The sequence below is a fragment of the Selaginella moellendorffii genome, unplaced genomic scaffold (genome assembly GCF_000143415.4).
Source record: "Selaginella moellendorffii unplaced genomic scaffold, v1.0 SELMOscaffold_116, whole genome shotgun sequence".
Taxonomy (NCBI): domain Eukaryota; kingdom Viridiplantae; phylum Streptophyta; class Lycopodiopsida; order Selaginellales; family Selaginellaceae; genus Selaginella; species Selaginella moellendorffii.
In genome coordinates, this window is record NW_003314377.1 from 143,512 (window position 1) to 159,612 (window position 16,101).

Genomic DNA, 16,101 nt, shown 5'->3' on the forward strand with positions numbered 1-16,101 from the left:
AAGGTCTAAACTACAAATGAAGAATGAGGTTAACATTGGCTATATAAATACGGGGACAATTAGGGCTCGTGAAGCTTGATGGATCTCGAGACCAGATGTAGGATTTTAGTACACGATCTTCTCAACTTCGAGAGCGAGGAGGCGCAGGCGAGGCTTTGTTTCGATCCAGCTGCGCGATTTTTCCTCTCTCGGGCTTATTTATCCCCAGAGGAGGTGGACAAACTCAGCAAGACGCAAACTAGCGAGGGCAAAACTTTGGGCGAGGCGCTGGAGGAGGTTTTGGAGCGGAAGAAGGGCAAGGGGGACTACCAGCTGTGCACGTCACACGACATCGCGCCCATCTTGCAACAGGCGCTCGGCATCCACAGGGATTTCCAAAAGAATCCAGCGTTTAAGAAGGCCTTGAAGGCATTCAACAAGGAATGGAAGAAGAGAAAACCTTTGTAAGAACTCCTTTGTAAAAATTACAAGTAATCGACCAGAATCGAACCCGAAACGTATGCTTTGCGAAACCGATGTCCTAACTGGCTGGTCAAAGTTGTTTTAGTGAGCTAGCGAACCAGAACAAGGGCTACTTAAAGAGCATGATTTTGCATAAAAGTCCTTGTTGATTGGACCCTTCGGCATCGAACCCGGGTCTTCTACACCGGTTTACCTCTACACTTACCTGATAGCCATCATCTCAGCAACCGGGTTCCAGTATTAAAAAAATCATACCATGTACTTGAACCATATGACATGGGTCTTTGCGAAATCCATGGCGTTTTTGTTAGATCGCCCACCAGACGAGATTATCCCCCCGCATTCGTGCTGCTCGGCGTTTCGTCCTTGGCAAAGCCCCATCTTGGGTTGTGGAATTAGAAGGACTGGAAGAATCGATCATCGTGGTAATGGATAGTCAAGAGTTATGGCCTGGGTTGCAATAGAAACTCGCAGAGCAATCTCCACAGCCGCAGGAGCTTTGCGATCTTCTGCTGGTGTGAATCTCATCAGTCCCAAAACTCCACGTTTTGGCAATCCAACGAAACCTGTAGCGTGTGGCCATACAAACGAACATACCTCGGTGTGATCACTCACTCGAAAATCTCTGCTTTTACGAGTGGAGTGAATCATCTTCCGAGCGTGTGGTTCTCCATGGGATAAGGCTGCTACTTTCTGTTTTTTCAGTAAGTATTTTTCTGTTTGCTACTACTTGTTTGGTAATTTGGTTTGCAAGCTTAAGCTCTTGAAACTGATGAAATCTGGCACCAGGGGTGCTTGCCCTGAAAAGAGTCTTTCTTCTGAAAGGGTAGGCTGAGATGAGACCCTCACGACCTGATCAGGATAATTCCTGCGAAGGGAGTGTGCCGACGCTGTATTTTATTTTTCTGTGCAGGTTTTATGACGATCGCACAGAATCAAGCTTGTGCACTGTATCTCAGATATCCAACTTGAAGTGACTCTATCGAGGATGATAATGGGAAAACTGAGCGCGTCCAACTTCAATGGTGTGAGCGACCACCCAAAGCAGGCATTTCCTTCCCGAATTTAAATTGAATTATTCTGTGTTTTGACTTTTAGAGCAAAGAATATTGTTTCCTTTATTCTATTTTAAGTTAGTATTGGCAAGAATCGAACCGGAAACGTATGCTTTGAGAAACCGAGGTCCTAACTGACTGGTCTAAGTTGTTTTAGTGAGCTAGCGAACCAGAATAATGGCTCCTTATTTAGCAAAATTTTTGCATAAAAGTCCTTGTTGAGTGGACCCTTCGGCATCGAACCCGGGTCTTGTACAACGGTTTACCTTTACACTTACCTGATAGCCATCATCTCAGCAACCGGGTTCCAATAAAGAAATATCATACCATGTAGTTAAACAAGTACTGGACGAGATTGGGATCTAGATGGATCGATCACGCTCGATCGCCTCGCCTCTTCTGCTTGCACCGGGAACAAGATCCACCGCGTAGCGAGCAGCCTCAACCGATCCATCGCGATTCAAGATGGAGAAACCTCAAGGCGGTCTAAATGCTTGGCCCCTCTCGGCAGACCCACAAATTTTCATCCAGCGACAGAAATAAGGGCCACAACATTTTCTAACCCCCAGCTCCATTTGCTTGAGAAATCGTCGCCTCTTCTTGAGTTTGCTCGCACATTTTTTTGGAATTGAGAACGAGGAGAAGAAACAATCCTCAATGCTTGAGATATATTTTTCTTCTCTGGGTTGTGGTGTTTGATGCGTGCTTATGCCACTGATTTAAGCTTGGATTTTCCAAAGTGCGCCGCTCTCTTGCGCCAGTGCACCGGACTAGCCAGCCTCCGCGAGCTCCACCACAAGATCGCTGCTGCCAATTTGGATGCGCACACGTTTCTGGGCAACCATCTCGTCCAGATGTACGGCAAGTGCGGGAATACGGCGGAGGCGCTTCTCGCTTTCGAGCGCATACGGAACAAGAATCGCTTCTCGTGGAACATCGTTCTCACGGCATATGCCCAAAACGGGCATATTCTGGAGTCGAAATTTCTCTTTGAAAAGATGCCGCAGAGAGACCTTTACTCTTGGAACTCGATGATTGCGGCGCTAGCACAAAACGGATGTTTGGAAGACGCGTTTGCGCTGGCCGAGAAGATGCCCGAGAAAGATACTGTTTCTTGGAACACGATACTTGCGGCATATGCCGATTCAGGAAGCTTGCCTATGCTAAAGACGATGTTTGATCGAATGGAGAAGCGCAATGCCGTCTCCTGGAATGCAATTATCTCTGGATATGGCCAAAACAACAGTGTGGAACTCGCAGGAAAATGTTTAGCAAAAATGCCGCAGAGAAATCTCTTGTCTTGGAATGCCATGCTTGCGGCATATGCCCAAAACGGGTATTTTGCTATGACAGTAAAGCTCTTTGCGGAGTTGTGCGCCGAGGGATTTGAACCCGACGCGTTTACCTGCGTGAGCGTACTGGACGCCTGCGATCGTTCCTTGGGCGAGGAGATCCACGACGAGGCGCGATTCAATGGCTGGGATTCCAGCGTCTTCGTTGGCACGGCGCTCGTGGCCATGTACGGGAGGTGCCAAAGTGTGGACCGTGCAAAGGAGGTTTTTGGTTTGATGCCCGAGCGCAACATTGTGTCATGGAACGCGATGCTTACCGCATATGCCGAGAATGGGCATCTGGAAGATACCATGGCCGCGTATAAGCATATGCCAGCTAGAGATCTTGCATCTGGAAATGGCCTTGTGTCTGGCTACGCGCGATTAGGGCAGTGGGAGAGCGCCCGTGCAGCATTTTGGGCTCTCCCCGAGCGAGATGTGGTTTCTTGGAACACGATGATCGCGGCGTGTGTCGAGAGGGATCGTCCGCAAGAATCGCTCGCGCTCTTCCGGGAGATGGATCTCGATGGCGTCGCGCCAAACCGGATCACGCTTGCGAGCATCTTGAGCGCCTGCGATGGAAGCCAGGAAAATATCGCGCATGCGCTCATCGCCGGGCTGCGGGATCTCGAGCCGGACGCGATGATCGGCACTGCGCTGGTGATCCTGTATGGCCGGTGCGGCAGCTGCGAGAAATCCTTGGAAATCTTCCACCAGATGGAGGAGCCGCGCGATCCAGGCGCTTGGAATTCGATCATCGCGGCGCTGGCACGCAATGGCCACACCGATGCGGCGATCGCGATGCTGCGGCGGCTGGAATGCGAGGGGATCGAGCCGGATTTCGCCGTTTTCAACAGCATTCTCTTTGCATGCAGCCATGGCGGATCTCTCCGCGAGGGCTACGCACATTTCTTGATCATGGGTGGGGATTACGGCATCGCGGCCAGCGCCAGCCATTTCATGTGCCTGATCGATCTGCTGGGCCGCGCCGGGAAGCTGGAAGCCGCGGAGGAGCTGATCGATTCGATGCCATTCGAGGCGGATGGCCTGGCCTGGACGATTCTCCTCAGCTCTTGCAAGAGCCACAACGATGTGGAGAGAGGGGCCATGGCGGCGATGAGAGTGGCCGAGTTCGAATCCTGGCAAAGCTCCACTTATGTGATGCTCAGTAGCATCATGAGGAATTAGCTAGGGTTCTTGGATTGGCCCTAGGCCACAGTGAATGGCGGACTGGGGAGACGACAACGTCCAAGAAGGGGAGGAAGAGGATGGATCGGAGGATTTCGAGCTCCCGGAGGAGGAAGAAGGCGCTGGATCGCAGCAGAATCACGGCAGTGACGAGGAGAGGAGCAGCAGCAGTGGCAACGAGGAAGGGAGCAGCAGCGGTGAGGAGAATCAAGGCGATGGCGATGATCCGGTGGAGATTCAGGATGATCTTTTCGGCCCCGATAACGAAGATTATATGCGCACTACTCCGCAGAGCCAGCTTCCCATACCAAGTAAGAGCGATTGTTCTTCTTCTCCCTTTTTATTTTTGTTGGTCACACACATTTTTTGTGTAGTCCTTCCCGAGCCCCGGAATGACCAAAGGAATGATCACGAGTACCGGCGAGGAAATCCTCGTGGAGAAAGAAATTCATCCTTCTACTCTGGCGGTTTCAAGTCGAAGGATCTCGTTGCTGACCTGAAGCTTGGCCCTCCTGGCCACTTGGACGAGACCTTGCGCATTGCATGCCCCCCTTTTCAAGAGGTAATCGTCAGGTTTGTGGTTCATTTTTTCTCCACTTACGTAGGCCTTGATTAACAGTGGAGAAATTTGGCTTGCATGGTGGTTCTTTGGAGCAGCCAAATCAGATTTGCTGTTACAGTCGAACACCGGATGGAACCGTTTACTATGACGAAAGGTGTCTGGTGAGTGCGGTGCTTTTGCGAGTGGTTCTCTAAATAATTGAGTTTTCTTTCCTTTTTTATTCCCCTTGTCGACAGAGAAAATTCAGGAGGAGAGTTCTCTCAAGTTTTGAGGCCGACTTAAACGAGGGGTTTGACTCTTTTGTTCAGAAGAATGATGGTTGGTGATCTGTGATTTTGCGTGGTTGAGTTTCTTTCTGATTCGCGAGCATTGCAGATTCGGAATCCAGTGCTTTCGGCGACTTGCTGGCGTGTGTGCGAACAAAATTGACTTCTTTCAAAGACATTCATTTTGTAGTAAGTTTTCACAAATCTTTACAAATTACCATCACCCATCGTTTTGTTGGCGCAGACATTTCGGAACAACTTAAATAAGATACTGGGGACGACCTATAGTAGACGCGACGCCTGGGAGATGGGCGTGCACAAACGTTCTGGAACAGTGTATTTGGATTGTCGTAAAACTCCTGATCCTCCCCAGACTGAGCTTCAACAACGACAGTAATCACAGCGCTTCTTCCTCCACTTTTTACTTACGAAAAACTGGTTGTTGCAGATGTTATTGGGGCTACAAGTATGAGGAGGTTGCGACTGAAAATCCTCAACGAGATCTCTACGAGATGTCGGGCGACGCAGGGCCGCCTGTCGCTGTGGATGCGAACGTTGAGTTTTGCACAGTCGTTAGAACCAAACTTGGTCCCCATCGGATCATTATGGGTGCAGAGATCGACTGCTATGACGTCGGCTCCGACGGTACGAAGCGTTACACTGAGTTAAAGACCAGTCGCGAGGTGAGTGCTTGTTTTTATGTTCTCTTCGACGTTTAGGTGTTATGCTCGCTTGCAGTTGGACAAGAGAAGTTTTGAAAGATTCGAGAAAGAGAAGCTTTTGAAATTTTGGGTGAGAGTCACTTTCTTGGATATAATTTTCTCTGCCTAACTTGCTTACCATCGCAGATACAATCGTTTTTGGTTGGAGTTCCACGAATTGTATGCGGCTTCAGGTAATGTTGTTTCTTCCCCTCTTCGGGCAGAGAAATGAATATCTTGATCTGGTCATGAAAAACAGGGACGACAATGGTAGGCTTTTGCGCTCTGACATGATGCTCACTCAAGAAATTGCACGTAAGATGAAACAAAAGCATTACTGGGAGGTAAGGCATCTACGTTTTCAGCGATTCAAGTCAGCAATGGTTGTGACAGGGAGGTGTGTGCCTGGCATTTGCGGATAGAGTCCTCTGCTGGCTCTATGGCAGCGTAAACGATGGTAACGACAGAGATCTCTTTCTCTCATTTTGGATTTCACTGAGCTCCAAAACTTGGTGCAGGAGGAGATTATACTCTTCGTTACATTCCCAATAGCAACAGGATTGAGCTAGTGAACTGTGATTCCTGTCCAAGAGTTATCAGCGAGCACATTGAGCTCCTGGAATCCTCGAGCTAGAAAGCTGCTCGAGAAACCATTTCTAGCAACACAGCTACTTCATGGAAAAGTATTTCCAAGCACATAGTTTAGTTTTAAACACTGCGAGTGTATGGACGACAGAGCCACGACAAACGGATCCAAATAAGAAAACTTTAACACGTCGTTTTTCGCGGGCTAAAGTTTGAAAGATTCCCAGCGAATCAAATTCAAATACTTTCACTTTACACTGGTTTGGCTGTGTTTAATCAGCGCGGCTCAGCTCCAGCCATTAGGGCTAAGATAAGCGATCCAAATTCCAACCCATCCAGCGCTGTCCAGCCCACCTTGACATGACATCTCTCTTACGCCATAGCCGGCGGATAGCACTTCCATTCTCTCTGATCAATGAGTTGGGCGGATGGAGATCCATTTGAATCGTCCATCCTTTGAAGCTCTTCCTCGTTGGCGCTGCTGTTGGAGTGTCGGATCGAAAGGAATTTGGTACCGGACTGATCAGAAAAAGCAGCTCCCTTCTCTCTCTCTCTCTCTCTCTCTCTCTCTCTCTCTCTCTCTCTCTCTCCTTTGTCTCTTTGATCTTTCGTTTTCTTTGGTCCGTGAAGAAATGACAGTACGTGCGACAGTCGCCCCCACTAAAACGCACTAAAGAAGAAGGGGAAGGGAAAAAGGGAGCGAATTCTTTTTCCCTCTATCTATCTAGCGTTTTCGGTGTCTTCCCAATCGAGAATCTCTGGGAAACAAGCAAGAAGCGATCGATCAGGCGGCTGCCCACATTCCAAAGCGATCCTGGAAATGATGGGCTTGCGCTGAAATTGCGCAATTTCGTCGCGCCGATTGCGATTCGACGCAGCGAAAACAGAGGATCCGTCTTCCTCTCTTTTATCTTTGGGGAGAGATGGGCAGAGCGCTGCTGTTCTTGAGCTGCTGGATCTTTCTCCTGGGCTGGGTTCACAAGTGTGGCAGCGCAGCAGCAGCGGCAGTCCCGGGCAGATCCAAGTTTCTGGCGGAGAAGATCGTGGCGAGGGCGGCGGTGGTGGAGATCAACACGAGCAACACAATCTGGCGGGTGTCAGAGGGATTTCTGTGCGCCACGCTCGATTGGTGGCCAGCGGAGAAATGCGATTATGGGACTTGCAGCTGGAAGGACGCCTCGCTCCTCACCATGGCAAGTTTGCTCGCCAAATCCCTCCTTTTATCTCGATTTCTTCCTTGCTCATCAGATTTCTCCATGTTTGGTAGGATCTCAAGCACCCACTGCTGGAAAATGCCATCAAAGGTGAGTGAAGAGTACAGGGAATTCCAGCTCTCAGCCACCAAAGTTTTGGTTTTTTCTCGCAGCTCTCTATCCACTCACATTGCGCCTGGGCGGATCGCTCCAGGACCGAATGTTCTACAAAGTCGGGAGGAGCGCGCAGCGGCCATGCTCCAACTTCGTCAAGCAGCAAAATTCCATCTTTGGATTCTCCGAGGGCTGCCTCAACATGTCGCGCTGGCTGGAGCTCAACTCACTGTTCCAAAGGACAGGGTATAGTTAGTAAGCAAAACTTTCCCTTCATCTCCTCCCTTAAATTCGCGTCTTGTTCGTGCCAGAGCTTCTGTGGCATTTGGATTGAATGCTCTCAATGGCCGCCAGCGCGTTTCCAAAGGGGTTTACTCAGGATCCTGGGATTCGACCAATGCCGAAGATTTCATCAAGTTCACCCACGACAGTAAAATCGCCATCGCGGCTTGGGAGCTTGGTAAGATCTTCACAACGTTTGCATTTACAGCAAATGCCCGGTCAAGGCAACCTTTTGACGTTTCGGATTTCCAGGCAACGAACTTAGTGCCAATGGAGTTGGCACGACGATCAACTCTCGTCAGTACGCCACCGACGTGAAATCTCTTCGCGAGATCATCGACGGGATATATGGCGACCAGATCGACAGGCCGATGGTGGTTGCTCCCGATGGATTCTTCGTGGCGGCGTGGTATCAGCAGCTCTTGCAGTCGACAGGGCCGCGAGTGCTGGACGCAGTGACGAGGCACATTTACAACCTTGGAGCTGGCGTGGATCGCCATCTCATCCAGAAGATTCTAAGCCCGACTTATCTCAGCCAGGAGGCCGGAGCTTTCAAGCAAATGCGTGACACCGTCTCGAGATATGGTCCCTGGGCTCAAGCCTGGATTGGAGAGGCCGGAGGAGCTTACAACAGCGGCCAGCACCTTGTCAACGATGCGTTCGTGTCTAGCTTTTGGTATGTAAAATTCCTCTCTTTAGCGTTTCTTCTTTCGGTCTTTTCCTTTCTTTCCGATTGAGTGAAGATAGTTCTATTGTTGTGAGTTTGGATGGCTAAAGGTCTGGTTCCTGGTTTTGGAAGCTAGAATATTGGTCTTTCTGCTTGTGCTTTTTTGGTAGATTAAGAATCAAGATGGTGTTTTTTTGTTTTTTTTTTTCTTTTTTTTTTTTGTCTCAGTGGTTCAATGTGTGATTTTTTGGAATCAGGTATTTGGACCAGCTTGGCATGGCTGCATCGCACAGCACCGCTGTCTACTGTCGTCAAAGTCTCGTAGGCGGAAACTACGCACTGCTTCGGACAAATAGTTACAATCCCAATCCGGACTACTACAGGTGTGTCTTGTGTTCTCATGCGTTAAGTTCTTTCTTCACTGTTTTTTTCTCTTTGTTGCATTCGTCAACCGGGCTGCTAAGAGTCTCCCTTTTGTCTATGGTTTCTTGGCAGCGCTCTTTTGTGGAAACAAGTAATGGGCAATGACGTCTTGCCTGCGACAGTGGTCAGCGAGACTTATCTTCGCGCGTATGCACACTGTGCAAAATCAAACTCGGTAAAGAGATTCTGAAAAGCTCCCTTGGATCCACCACTAAAGTTGTATTCGTTCTTTGTTTTCCATTCATCCCCAGGGTGGACTAGCCGTGCTTGTCATCAACATGAGCAACTCCACGGTCTACAGCGTGAGCCTCAAGCTGTCGGGCTTCGCAAAGAGCAGCAAAGGCTCTAGTCGAACGCCCCGGCTCGAATACCACTTGAGTGCTCCCCTGACGGATCTCCAGAGCCAGAGCATACACCTTAACGGCAAACTCCTCGACGTGACTCCAGATGGCAACATCCCCGTTCTGAAGCCAATCTCGGTGGATTCCAAGCAGCCCATCACGATTGCCCCGCTCAGTATTGCATTTGTTGTGCTGCCTGATGCTAAGCTCCAGGCATGCACCATAGTTGAGTGAAACTCTTTAGGAGGAAAAAATGTACAAATGGAGCAAGTTCCACTAAACGTATAAGTTGACAATCTACGCTATAATTTTAAATATTTGTATATTCGATTGAAGACTATTTGGGCCTCTAATATTCAAGCGCCTCTAAGTCCAAGTTCCAGCATTTTTTTTTCCTTTTCTAGCATTTTTAATACAATATATAAATCATTGATTTGTTTACACTTGTTCTTCTATTTTTCTTTAATTATTACTTTAATTTATATTATTCTTAATATTTTAAAATTAAAATTTTTTTAATCTTTAAAAGTGGTATATATGAACATGAAGCATGGGACCCAAACATCTCTGCCACCTGCTAAACTCAACGGAAATTACTCAACAAAAACTTCTTTTGATGATATGAAAATCTTAAATTTCAAATTAAAGTTAAAAAGTAAAAAATTAATTTAAATATATAAAGTTGACTAAAACTGAAAATGTATTTAAACTTAATTTTATGAGTTAATCTAACCAGTTTAATAAAAATAATTAGATCTCCAAGGCTATGTTTTAGGGTTTTCCGAGCGGTGGCGATGGCGACTGCGATAACGGGGACGACGATGGAATTGGCTGTGGGGGTGGCCCTGTGGAGCTCGCTCTTCACCGCAGTGCGCTTCATCCTCTTCCCAAGCAGATCTCACGATTTCTCCAACCGCATTGTCTCCCTCGTCCACGCCTTCGTCGCGCTTGCGCTGTGCACGCTCTCGCTCCACGACTGGCGGCACCCCTTCCAGCCCCTCGCCTCGCCCGCCTCCCCAGCGCAGGTGAGCGATTGAACTTTCTCCCTCCTGCAAGAAGAGATCGATCCATGAGATCTTCGTCCACAGGTCAGAGCAATCACCGTGAGCCTCGCCTACTTCATCTACGATTTCTTCTGCTGTCTCCTCGAGGTCCCTTTCGATGCCGCCACCGCTCTTCATCATCTGGTTAGCATCATGGGCCTGTGCTATGGATTTCTCTACAAAGTGGTGAGGAAGAGCAAACTCATTCGTTTTTAATTGGTTGATCTTAGTTTTTTCTTCTTTCATCCAGTCTGGAACTGAGCTTGTGGGCTGCCTGTGGCTCATGGAGATGTCCAATCCATGCATGCATGCACGGGAGATTCTCAAGGAGCTGGGCGTCAAAGATCGACCACTCAACTTGTGGAACGACGCAAGTTCTTGGCCCTGGATCTCTCCTCGCTTTATTTTTTAATCTCTCCTTCACTCTTTGCCACTGCATTGCAGCTCTCATTTGCGATCACTTTCACCATCGCTAGGATGGGATTCGGACCGTACCTCACTTTCATCACCTTGAGAGCCAACAATCCACTGACTGTCAAGGTGAGTTCTCACAAATAGCTCGAAAAATGAAAGAAATCACCTCGCAGTTGGGAGCTTCCGGGATTCAAATCGTAAGCGTCTTTTGGTTCTACAAGATCGCCAGGCTCGTCCGCTACAAGCTAAAGAAACAAGTCAAGTCCAGCTGATCGAAAACGCGGGTACCTTGTTTTGTTTTTACTTCCTCCATAACACGAGCGTCGCAACTTGGAGCTTGTTGGAGCGATCAAAGCTTTTTGTTGGCAATGAGAATTCCATCCATGTCCGAGTAGCACCACTCTCCTGGTAAGATCCTCACGCCACCAAAGACCACAGCCACGTCCTTCTCGCCCTGTCCTCGTTTGAAGCTCTTGAGTGGATGCGGAGCCAGCGCTCTCACTCCGACGTCCACCGCGTTGATCTCTTCCACGTCTCGGACGCATCCGTTCACTAGAATTCCTGCCCAGCCATTGGTCGAAGCCATCGCTGCCAGGTTTCCTCCCAGCAGCGCGCACCTTAGGCTGCCACCTCCGTCCACGACCAGCACCTTTCCATCACCCTGCTGCTCCAGAGCCGCACGAACCAGCGAGTTGTCCTCGAAAACCTTAAGAGTTGTCACCGGACCCGAGAAGGAACAACGCTTCCCGTACACTTGGAAAGCTGGCGCCAAGACGCGGACTGTACCACCGGTGATTATCTCCTCATAGTACTTGTCACAGAGGTCCGTCGTCGGCATGGTCATGAAGCCTTGCTGCATTGCGGAGAAAACCGTTTTGGACCTGCACAAATCAATAGAACACTTCTGAGAAATCAGAAAGATTAAAGAAACACGAGCAAGCTCAAAATTGAGTAGCAAGACATCTAGCCATACCCGGTGCGAAGATGAAAAAGCCCTCTAGAAACTAAAGCCCTTGCCATGGCTATAGTTCAGGGAAAGCGATTCGAACCCGCGAACTCGCGAGTCGTGACGAGAAAAAGTTTTCCATTACGTACGTTCTTGAGTGTCTGAATGCCTTCAGTGGAGCTGACGGTCTTCAATCAGTCAGTCACAGGTCTATAAAAGTAAATGTGAAATCGCTGCTGTCTGGTACAAGACGCCATAAAACCACAACACGTTAACAGAGTAACAACAATGGTGAGAGTATTTTTACCTTCGTTTCGTGTCATGCTCTCCTTTTCTATACCATAAAACTTTCTTACAGATGCAAGCGCGACCACCCATCACGTCCTGCTTCTTTACGGCTGCTTTTGCAATCACTCCATGCTGAAGCTTTGCAAAAGCTTGTGGAGCGAATTAGGAGCCTTGGCTGAGATTTTCCAAAAGCGCCGACTCGCGCCTTGAATGTGAAACGGGGAATCCAGATCGTGACCTCCACCACAGTTCCTGCATAGGCCTCACTGTGTCACACAGTCTTTCAAGGAAACTCTTGCTACCTTCGATATCTGTGCCGGCGTTGGAGGTGTTGGAGAAGCAGGAACCTCGTGTTCCTCTCTCTCTTGCGCAGGTAGCGATTTCTTTTCTTGCTTTCTGTCGAAGTCGTTTCTGTCTTAGGCTCCTGAAGCAATGGAGAATGAGCTGCTAGCAATCGTCTCCGTTTTGTTGCTGTTGTCAGCTGTTGTTGGTGCACAGCCAGGTATTGCTCTCCTGTTGGACTCAAAGTCCGACGAAGTTCAGAGTTGAAGAGAATCAAAGTGTTTTTCTTACCACTATACAGGGAAGTTCACGTTCTTGCAAGAGGCCTCTTCCTCGGCCTCGTCCAATGAGGAGTACGACTACATTGTCGTCGGCGGTGGCACTGCCGGTTGCCCCTTGGCTGCTACGCTGTCCGAAAAGTTCAAAGTCCTGCTACTGGAACGTGGTGGAGTGCCTTACGGCAATCCAGACATCGAGAGAATAGAGATGTTTGTCCACAATCTGGTCTGGACCAATGCAACTTCCCCGGCGCAAGCCTTCATCTCGGAGGATGGAGTCATCAACAGACGGCCCCGGGTTCTCGGTGGAGGGACCTGCTTAAATGCGGGGTTCTACACCCGTGCAAGCCAAGAATTTATCCAAAAGGCCGGATGGGACGAAAAACTTGTCGACGAATCTTACTCCTGGGTGGAAAACGTGGTCGCTTTTGCTCCGGAACTAAAGCAGTGGCAATCTGCGGTCAGAAGAGGTTTGTTAGAGGTTGGAATACTTCCAGACAATGGAGTCACGTACGATCACTTGATTGGTACCAAGACCGGAGGATCGATCTTCGATAGCAATGGACATCGCCATACGGCCGCAGATCTGCTCAAATACGCAAATCCGAGCAGCATCAAAGTAATGCTGCATGCAACAACAAACAAAATACTATTTACCGGTACGAAGTCTCATCTGTTTTTTTACCAGACAGTTCACTGACATTGAGACTTTCAGCTGATAGCGAACGTCCAAGAGCATACGGTGTCGTGTACACAGATACGTCTGGTATGGAGCACCGCGCAGTTCTCAATTCAAATCCACGCAGCGAGGTCATACTATCTGCCGGAGCACTGGGGAGTCCACAATTGCTGATGCTGAGTGGAATTGGTCCAGAGGAGCACCTAAAGGCGTTCAAAATACCAGTAGTCATGAACGCACCAAATGTTGGTCAGGGAATGGCAGACAATCCTATGAACGCAATCTTTGTACCTTCACCGAAACCGCTCGAGGTATCGCTGGTGGAAGTCGTTGGCATCACCAGCTTTGGCAGCTTCATCGAGTCTGCTTCGCCGGCTCTTGGTATCACGATGATCAGCAGCGTTCCTCCGCCACTGCGAACACCGAGTTTCATACAGGCTGTTCAGAATCAGCTACAAGAGATGTCTTCCTACCTCCCGCGTACTGGAGTTCTGATGGAGAAGGTAGATGGCCCAGTCTCCAGTGGTTATCTCAAGCTTCGCAACACCGACCCTCACGACAATCCCGCAGTACGGTTCAACTACTTCTCCGATCCCCAAGACTTAAACAAGTGTGTCCAAGGAATCCAGCTTATCGAAAGAGTCATTGGTTCGTCCTCAATGACATCTTTCACGTACGTGAACCCCGAGGAAATACCGGAACCGATGCTCAAGTTCGTGAGTCTGCTCGGAAACCTTTTGCCGCTGGATACGTCAAACAGGATCGCGATGGAAACTTTTTGCAGAGCAACTGTGACCACGATTTGGCATTACCACGGCGGCTGTCAAGTTGGACGAGTTGTAGACGACAGCCATCGGGTCATCGGTGTGAATAACCTCCGAGTCATAGATGGATCGACGTTTCTGTCATCTCCAGGAACCAACCCGCAAGCTACTGTCATGATGATGGGAAGGCAAGTAAGCTCCCTTTCCAGTTGCATCGGACTGAATCTCTAGTGACTCGTCTGCAGGTATATGGGTGTGAATATCCTCAAGGAACGTGGATCAAGCTACTGATAAGTATATAGGAAATTATTCCTGCGAAGCGGACGTAAGCAGCAGCTAGGAAAAAAAAAGAAATCGGTATAATTTGTACCTGAATTTAACAAATGTAATTCCCTGTCCAGAAGATTACTTTAAGTCCTTGGCAGCTGAGCAGCAGACTTGTTGTAAGAACTTGCGTTTTATGGCGTCAACCACAAGTTCCATTCTCATTCCTCTGCTTCCCTTCACGAGCACAACGTCACCGGGCGTGACCCTGGCAGTAAGTTCCTCGGCAAGAGCAGCGGAGTTTTCACATTTCACCACCTCGCACTTTTCCAGTTCTAGACCATTAAGCGCGTCAGAAAATGCAGGCCCTGCTGTACCAATAACATCCACATGGACCTCTTGACAGCACTTAATGGCCTTCATGTGAGCGCCCCTGGCGAAATCTCCCAATTCGAGCATATCACCCAGCGCCACAACTTTCCTGCCTTTGCATTCGACACTGGCCAGGATCTCCAAAGCGACTGTCATACTCATGGGATTCGCATTGTATGCGTCATTGATCAGCTGGATGTTGGAACTTATAGCTTCCAACCTCGACCTCATGCCAACCGGTGAAAACTTGGAAATCGATTCTGATGCTGCCTTCAGTGGAACCCCCAGACTGGTCGCAACACACGCTGCTGCGCAAGCATTTGAAGCCAGATGGATTCCCGGGCATGACAAAAACGTTGTCTCGAAACCTGGAACACCTTGTTGTTGCAAAGTAAATTTGACACCCTGACCACCACTGGTGACTTCTCCGTTTAGCAAACGCAAGTCACTTACTTCCGAGCGTCCAAAGAATCTCTAGAAAATGTTTTAACAGTTAAGAACACAAGCGGAGAAAAGAAAAGAAAAACTTACAATCATTGCATCTGGTGAGACAGGCATAGCCATCACTAAAGGATCATCCGCATTAAGAATGCATACGTCTCCGCGTCCAGAATCCCTGAAAAGCTCTCCCTTGGCCAAGGCCACTTGTTCTAAACTGCCAAGGTTCTCCATATGAGCAGGACCGACGTTTAAAACCACCCTCACCGACGGCTTGCAAATCCTGGACAGCTCCAAAATCTCCCCCAGGTGGTTCATTCCCATCTCTATAACGCACGCCGGAGAAAAAGATGGCAGTGCTAGTAGTGTCAGAGGAACGCCAATATGATTGTTCTCACTCCCCTGTGTCTGGTGTATGTGCCCGAGAGATTCCAGAGCCAGTGCGACCATAGCCTTCGTGGTTGTCTTCCCACAACTCCCAGTAATTCCCACTACATGACCTCTATATCTGTTCCTTGCATCGACCGCCAGCTTGTGCAAAGCTGCCAGAGAATCCGACACCTCCACGAATCCCACGGGCCAGTCTGTCGGCATCGATCGGCCAATCGCTCCAGCACACCCGGCGGCCAGGGCTTGCGCAAGGAAGCTGTTCCCATCGAAATTTCGACCTACGAGCGCTAGAAACCAGTCACCCCGGTGGATTCCCCTAGTGTCTGTGCAAATGCTGCCAGGCGATCCCTGCTTCGCTAAAATCCCGCCCACCGCCTGCGCGATCTGCTGGCAATCCCAGATTACCCCGCGAGGACCGTCCTCCCAATCTCCAAACGAGCGGCCGGAAGACGCTAGCGTCTTCGATCTAAAGCTCCTGGAGCAAACTATCGTACCTGGAGCTCGCGTCGTGCTGGGCGGAGCGCAGAGGACGACGCCCAGCAACATTCCTCAAGAACTAGGGTTTAATCTATGCCGTTGGAATCTAGTTTGAATTTGACCGTCGGATTAAAGACCTGTTAGAGAAAAAAAGAATAAAATAGAATTTATCAGAGACAGGTTTCGATCCTGTGACCTGTGGGTTATGGGCCCACCACGCTTCCGCTGCGCCACTCTGATTTTGTTGTAAGCCTCTATCTGAAAGAAATTATCGCATTTCTTGTGTAAAGGAAGTA

General features: G+C 49.1%; 7 protein-coding genes and 1 non-coding gene across 8 annotated transcripts; 5 read left to right on the top strand and 3 right to left on the bottom strand.

Annotated features, from left to right (window-relative positions):
- The first annotated feature begins 166 nt into the window (after positions 1 to 166).
- On the top strand, positions 167 to 4,039 carry LOC9635107 (pentatricopeptide repeat-containing protein At4g02750). The gene is made up of 2 exons (XM_002991126.2): positions 167 to 1,166; positions 1,252 to 4,039. Exon 2 carries the CDS (start codon positions 2,216 to 2,218, stop codon positions 4,034 to 4,036), a length of 1,821 nt encoding a protein of 606 aa, XP_002991172.2. The 5' UTR covers positions 167 to 1,166; positions 1,252 to 2,215; the 3' UTR covers positions 4,037 to 4,039.
- Positions 3,981 to 6,396, top strand: LOC9635108 (decapping nuclease DXO homolog, chloroplastic). Its single transcript, XM_002991127.2, has 12 exons — positions 3,981 to 4,347; positions 4,411 to 4,598; positions 4,694 to 4,759; positions 4,835 to 4,916; positions 4,974 to 5,053; positions 5,109 to 5,257; positions 5,313 to 5,547; positions 5,603 to 5,656; positions 5,713 to 5,759; positions 5,825 to 5,909; positions 5,959 to 6,022; positions 6,084 to 6,396. Exons 1-12 carry the CDS (start codon positions 4,071 to 4,073, stop codon positions 6,197 to 6,199), a joined length of 1,443 nt encoding a protein of 480 aa, XP_002991173.2. The 5' UTR covers positions 3,981 to 4,070; the 3' UTR covers positions 6,200 to 6,396.
- A 325-nt stretch (positions 6,397 to 6,721) lies between these two features.
- Positions 6,722 to 9,498, top strand: LOC9635109 (heparanase-like protein 3). The gene is made up of 8 exons (XM_024664910.1): positions 6,722 to 7,343; positions 7,418 to 7,454; positions 7,517 to 7,703; positions 7,769 to 7,917; positions 7,992 to 8,415; positions 8,664 to 8,789; positions 8,902 to 9,004; positions 9,081 to 9,498. The coding sequence occupies exons 1-8, from the start codon at positions 7,074 to 7,076 to the stop codon at positions 9,402 to 9,404; spliced, it is 1,620 nt and encodes a 539-aa protein (XP_024520678.1). The 5' UTR covers positions 6,722 to 7,073; the 3' UTR covers positions 9,405 to 9,498.
- A 413-nt stretch (positions 9,499 to 9,911) lies between these two features.
- On the top strand, positions 9,912 to 10,981 carry LOC9635110 (transmembrane protein 136). Its single transcript, XM_024664964.1, has 5 exons — positions 9,912 to 10,195; positions 10,259 to 10,399; positions 10,464 to 10,583; positions 10,658 to 10,753; positions 10,801 to 10,981. The coding sequence occupies exons 1-5, from the start codon at positions 9,965 to 9,967 to the stop codon at positions 10,897 to 10,899; spliced, it is 687 nt and encodes a 228-aa protein (XP_024520732.1). The 5' UTR covers positions 9,912 to 9,964; the 3' UTR covers positions 10,900 to 10,981.
- Positions 10,897 to 11,711, bottom strand: LOC9635111 (putative 4-hydroxy-4-methyl-2-oxoglutarate aldolase). The gene is made up of 2 exons (XM_002991157.2): positions 11,601 to 11,711; positions 10,897 to 11,508 (listed from the first exon to the last, which is right to left on the bottom strand). The coding sequence occupies exons 1-2, from the start codon at positions 11,645 to 11,647 to the stop codon at positions 10,977 to 10,979; spliced, it is 579 nt and encodes a 192-aa protein (XP_002991203.2). The 5' UTR covers positions 11,648 to 11,711; the 3' UTR covers positions 10,897 to 10,976.
- A 445-nt stretch (positions 11,712 to 12,156) lies between these two features.
- LOC9635440 (protein HOTHEAD) lies at positions 12,157 to 14,293 on the top strand. Its single transcript, XM_024664963.1, has 5 exons — positions 12,157 to 12,234; positions 12,282 to 12,363; positions 12,445 to 13,080; positions 13,137 to 14,052; positions 14,110 to 14,293. Exons 2-5 carry the CDS (start codon positions 12,294 to 12,296, stop codon positions 14,153 to 14,155), a joined length of 1,668 nt encoding a protein of 555 aa, XP_024520731.1. The 5' UTR covers positions 12,157 to 12,234; positions 12,282 to 12,293; the 3' UTR covers positions 14,156 to 14,293.
- On the bottom strand, positions 14,207 to 15,874 carry LOC9635112 (UDP-N-acetylmuramoyl-tripeptide--D-alanyl-D-alanine ligase). Its single transcript, XM_002991158.2, has 2 exons — positions 15,032 to 15,874; positions 14,207 to 14,974 (listed from the first exon to the last, which is right to left on the bottom strand). The coding sequence occupies exons 1-2, from the start codon at positions 15,872 to 15,874 to the stop codon at positions 14,270 to 14,272; spliced, it is 1,548 nt and encodes a 515-aa protein (XP_002991204.1). The 3' UTR covers positions 14,207 to 14,269.
- A 99-nt stretch (positions 15,875 to 15,973) lies between these two features.
- Positions 15,974 to 16,045, bottom strand: TRNAM-CAU. The gene has a single exon. It is a non-coding gene; the product is annotated as a tRNA-Met (tRNA).
- Positions 16,046 to 16,101: the final 56 nt, after the last annotated feature.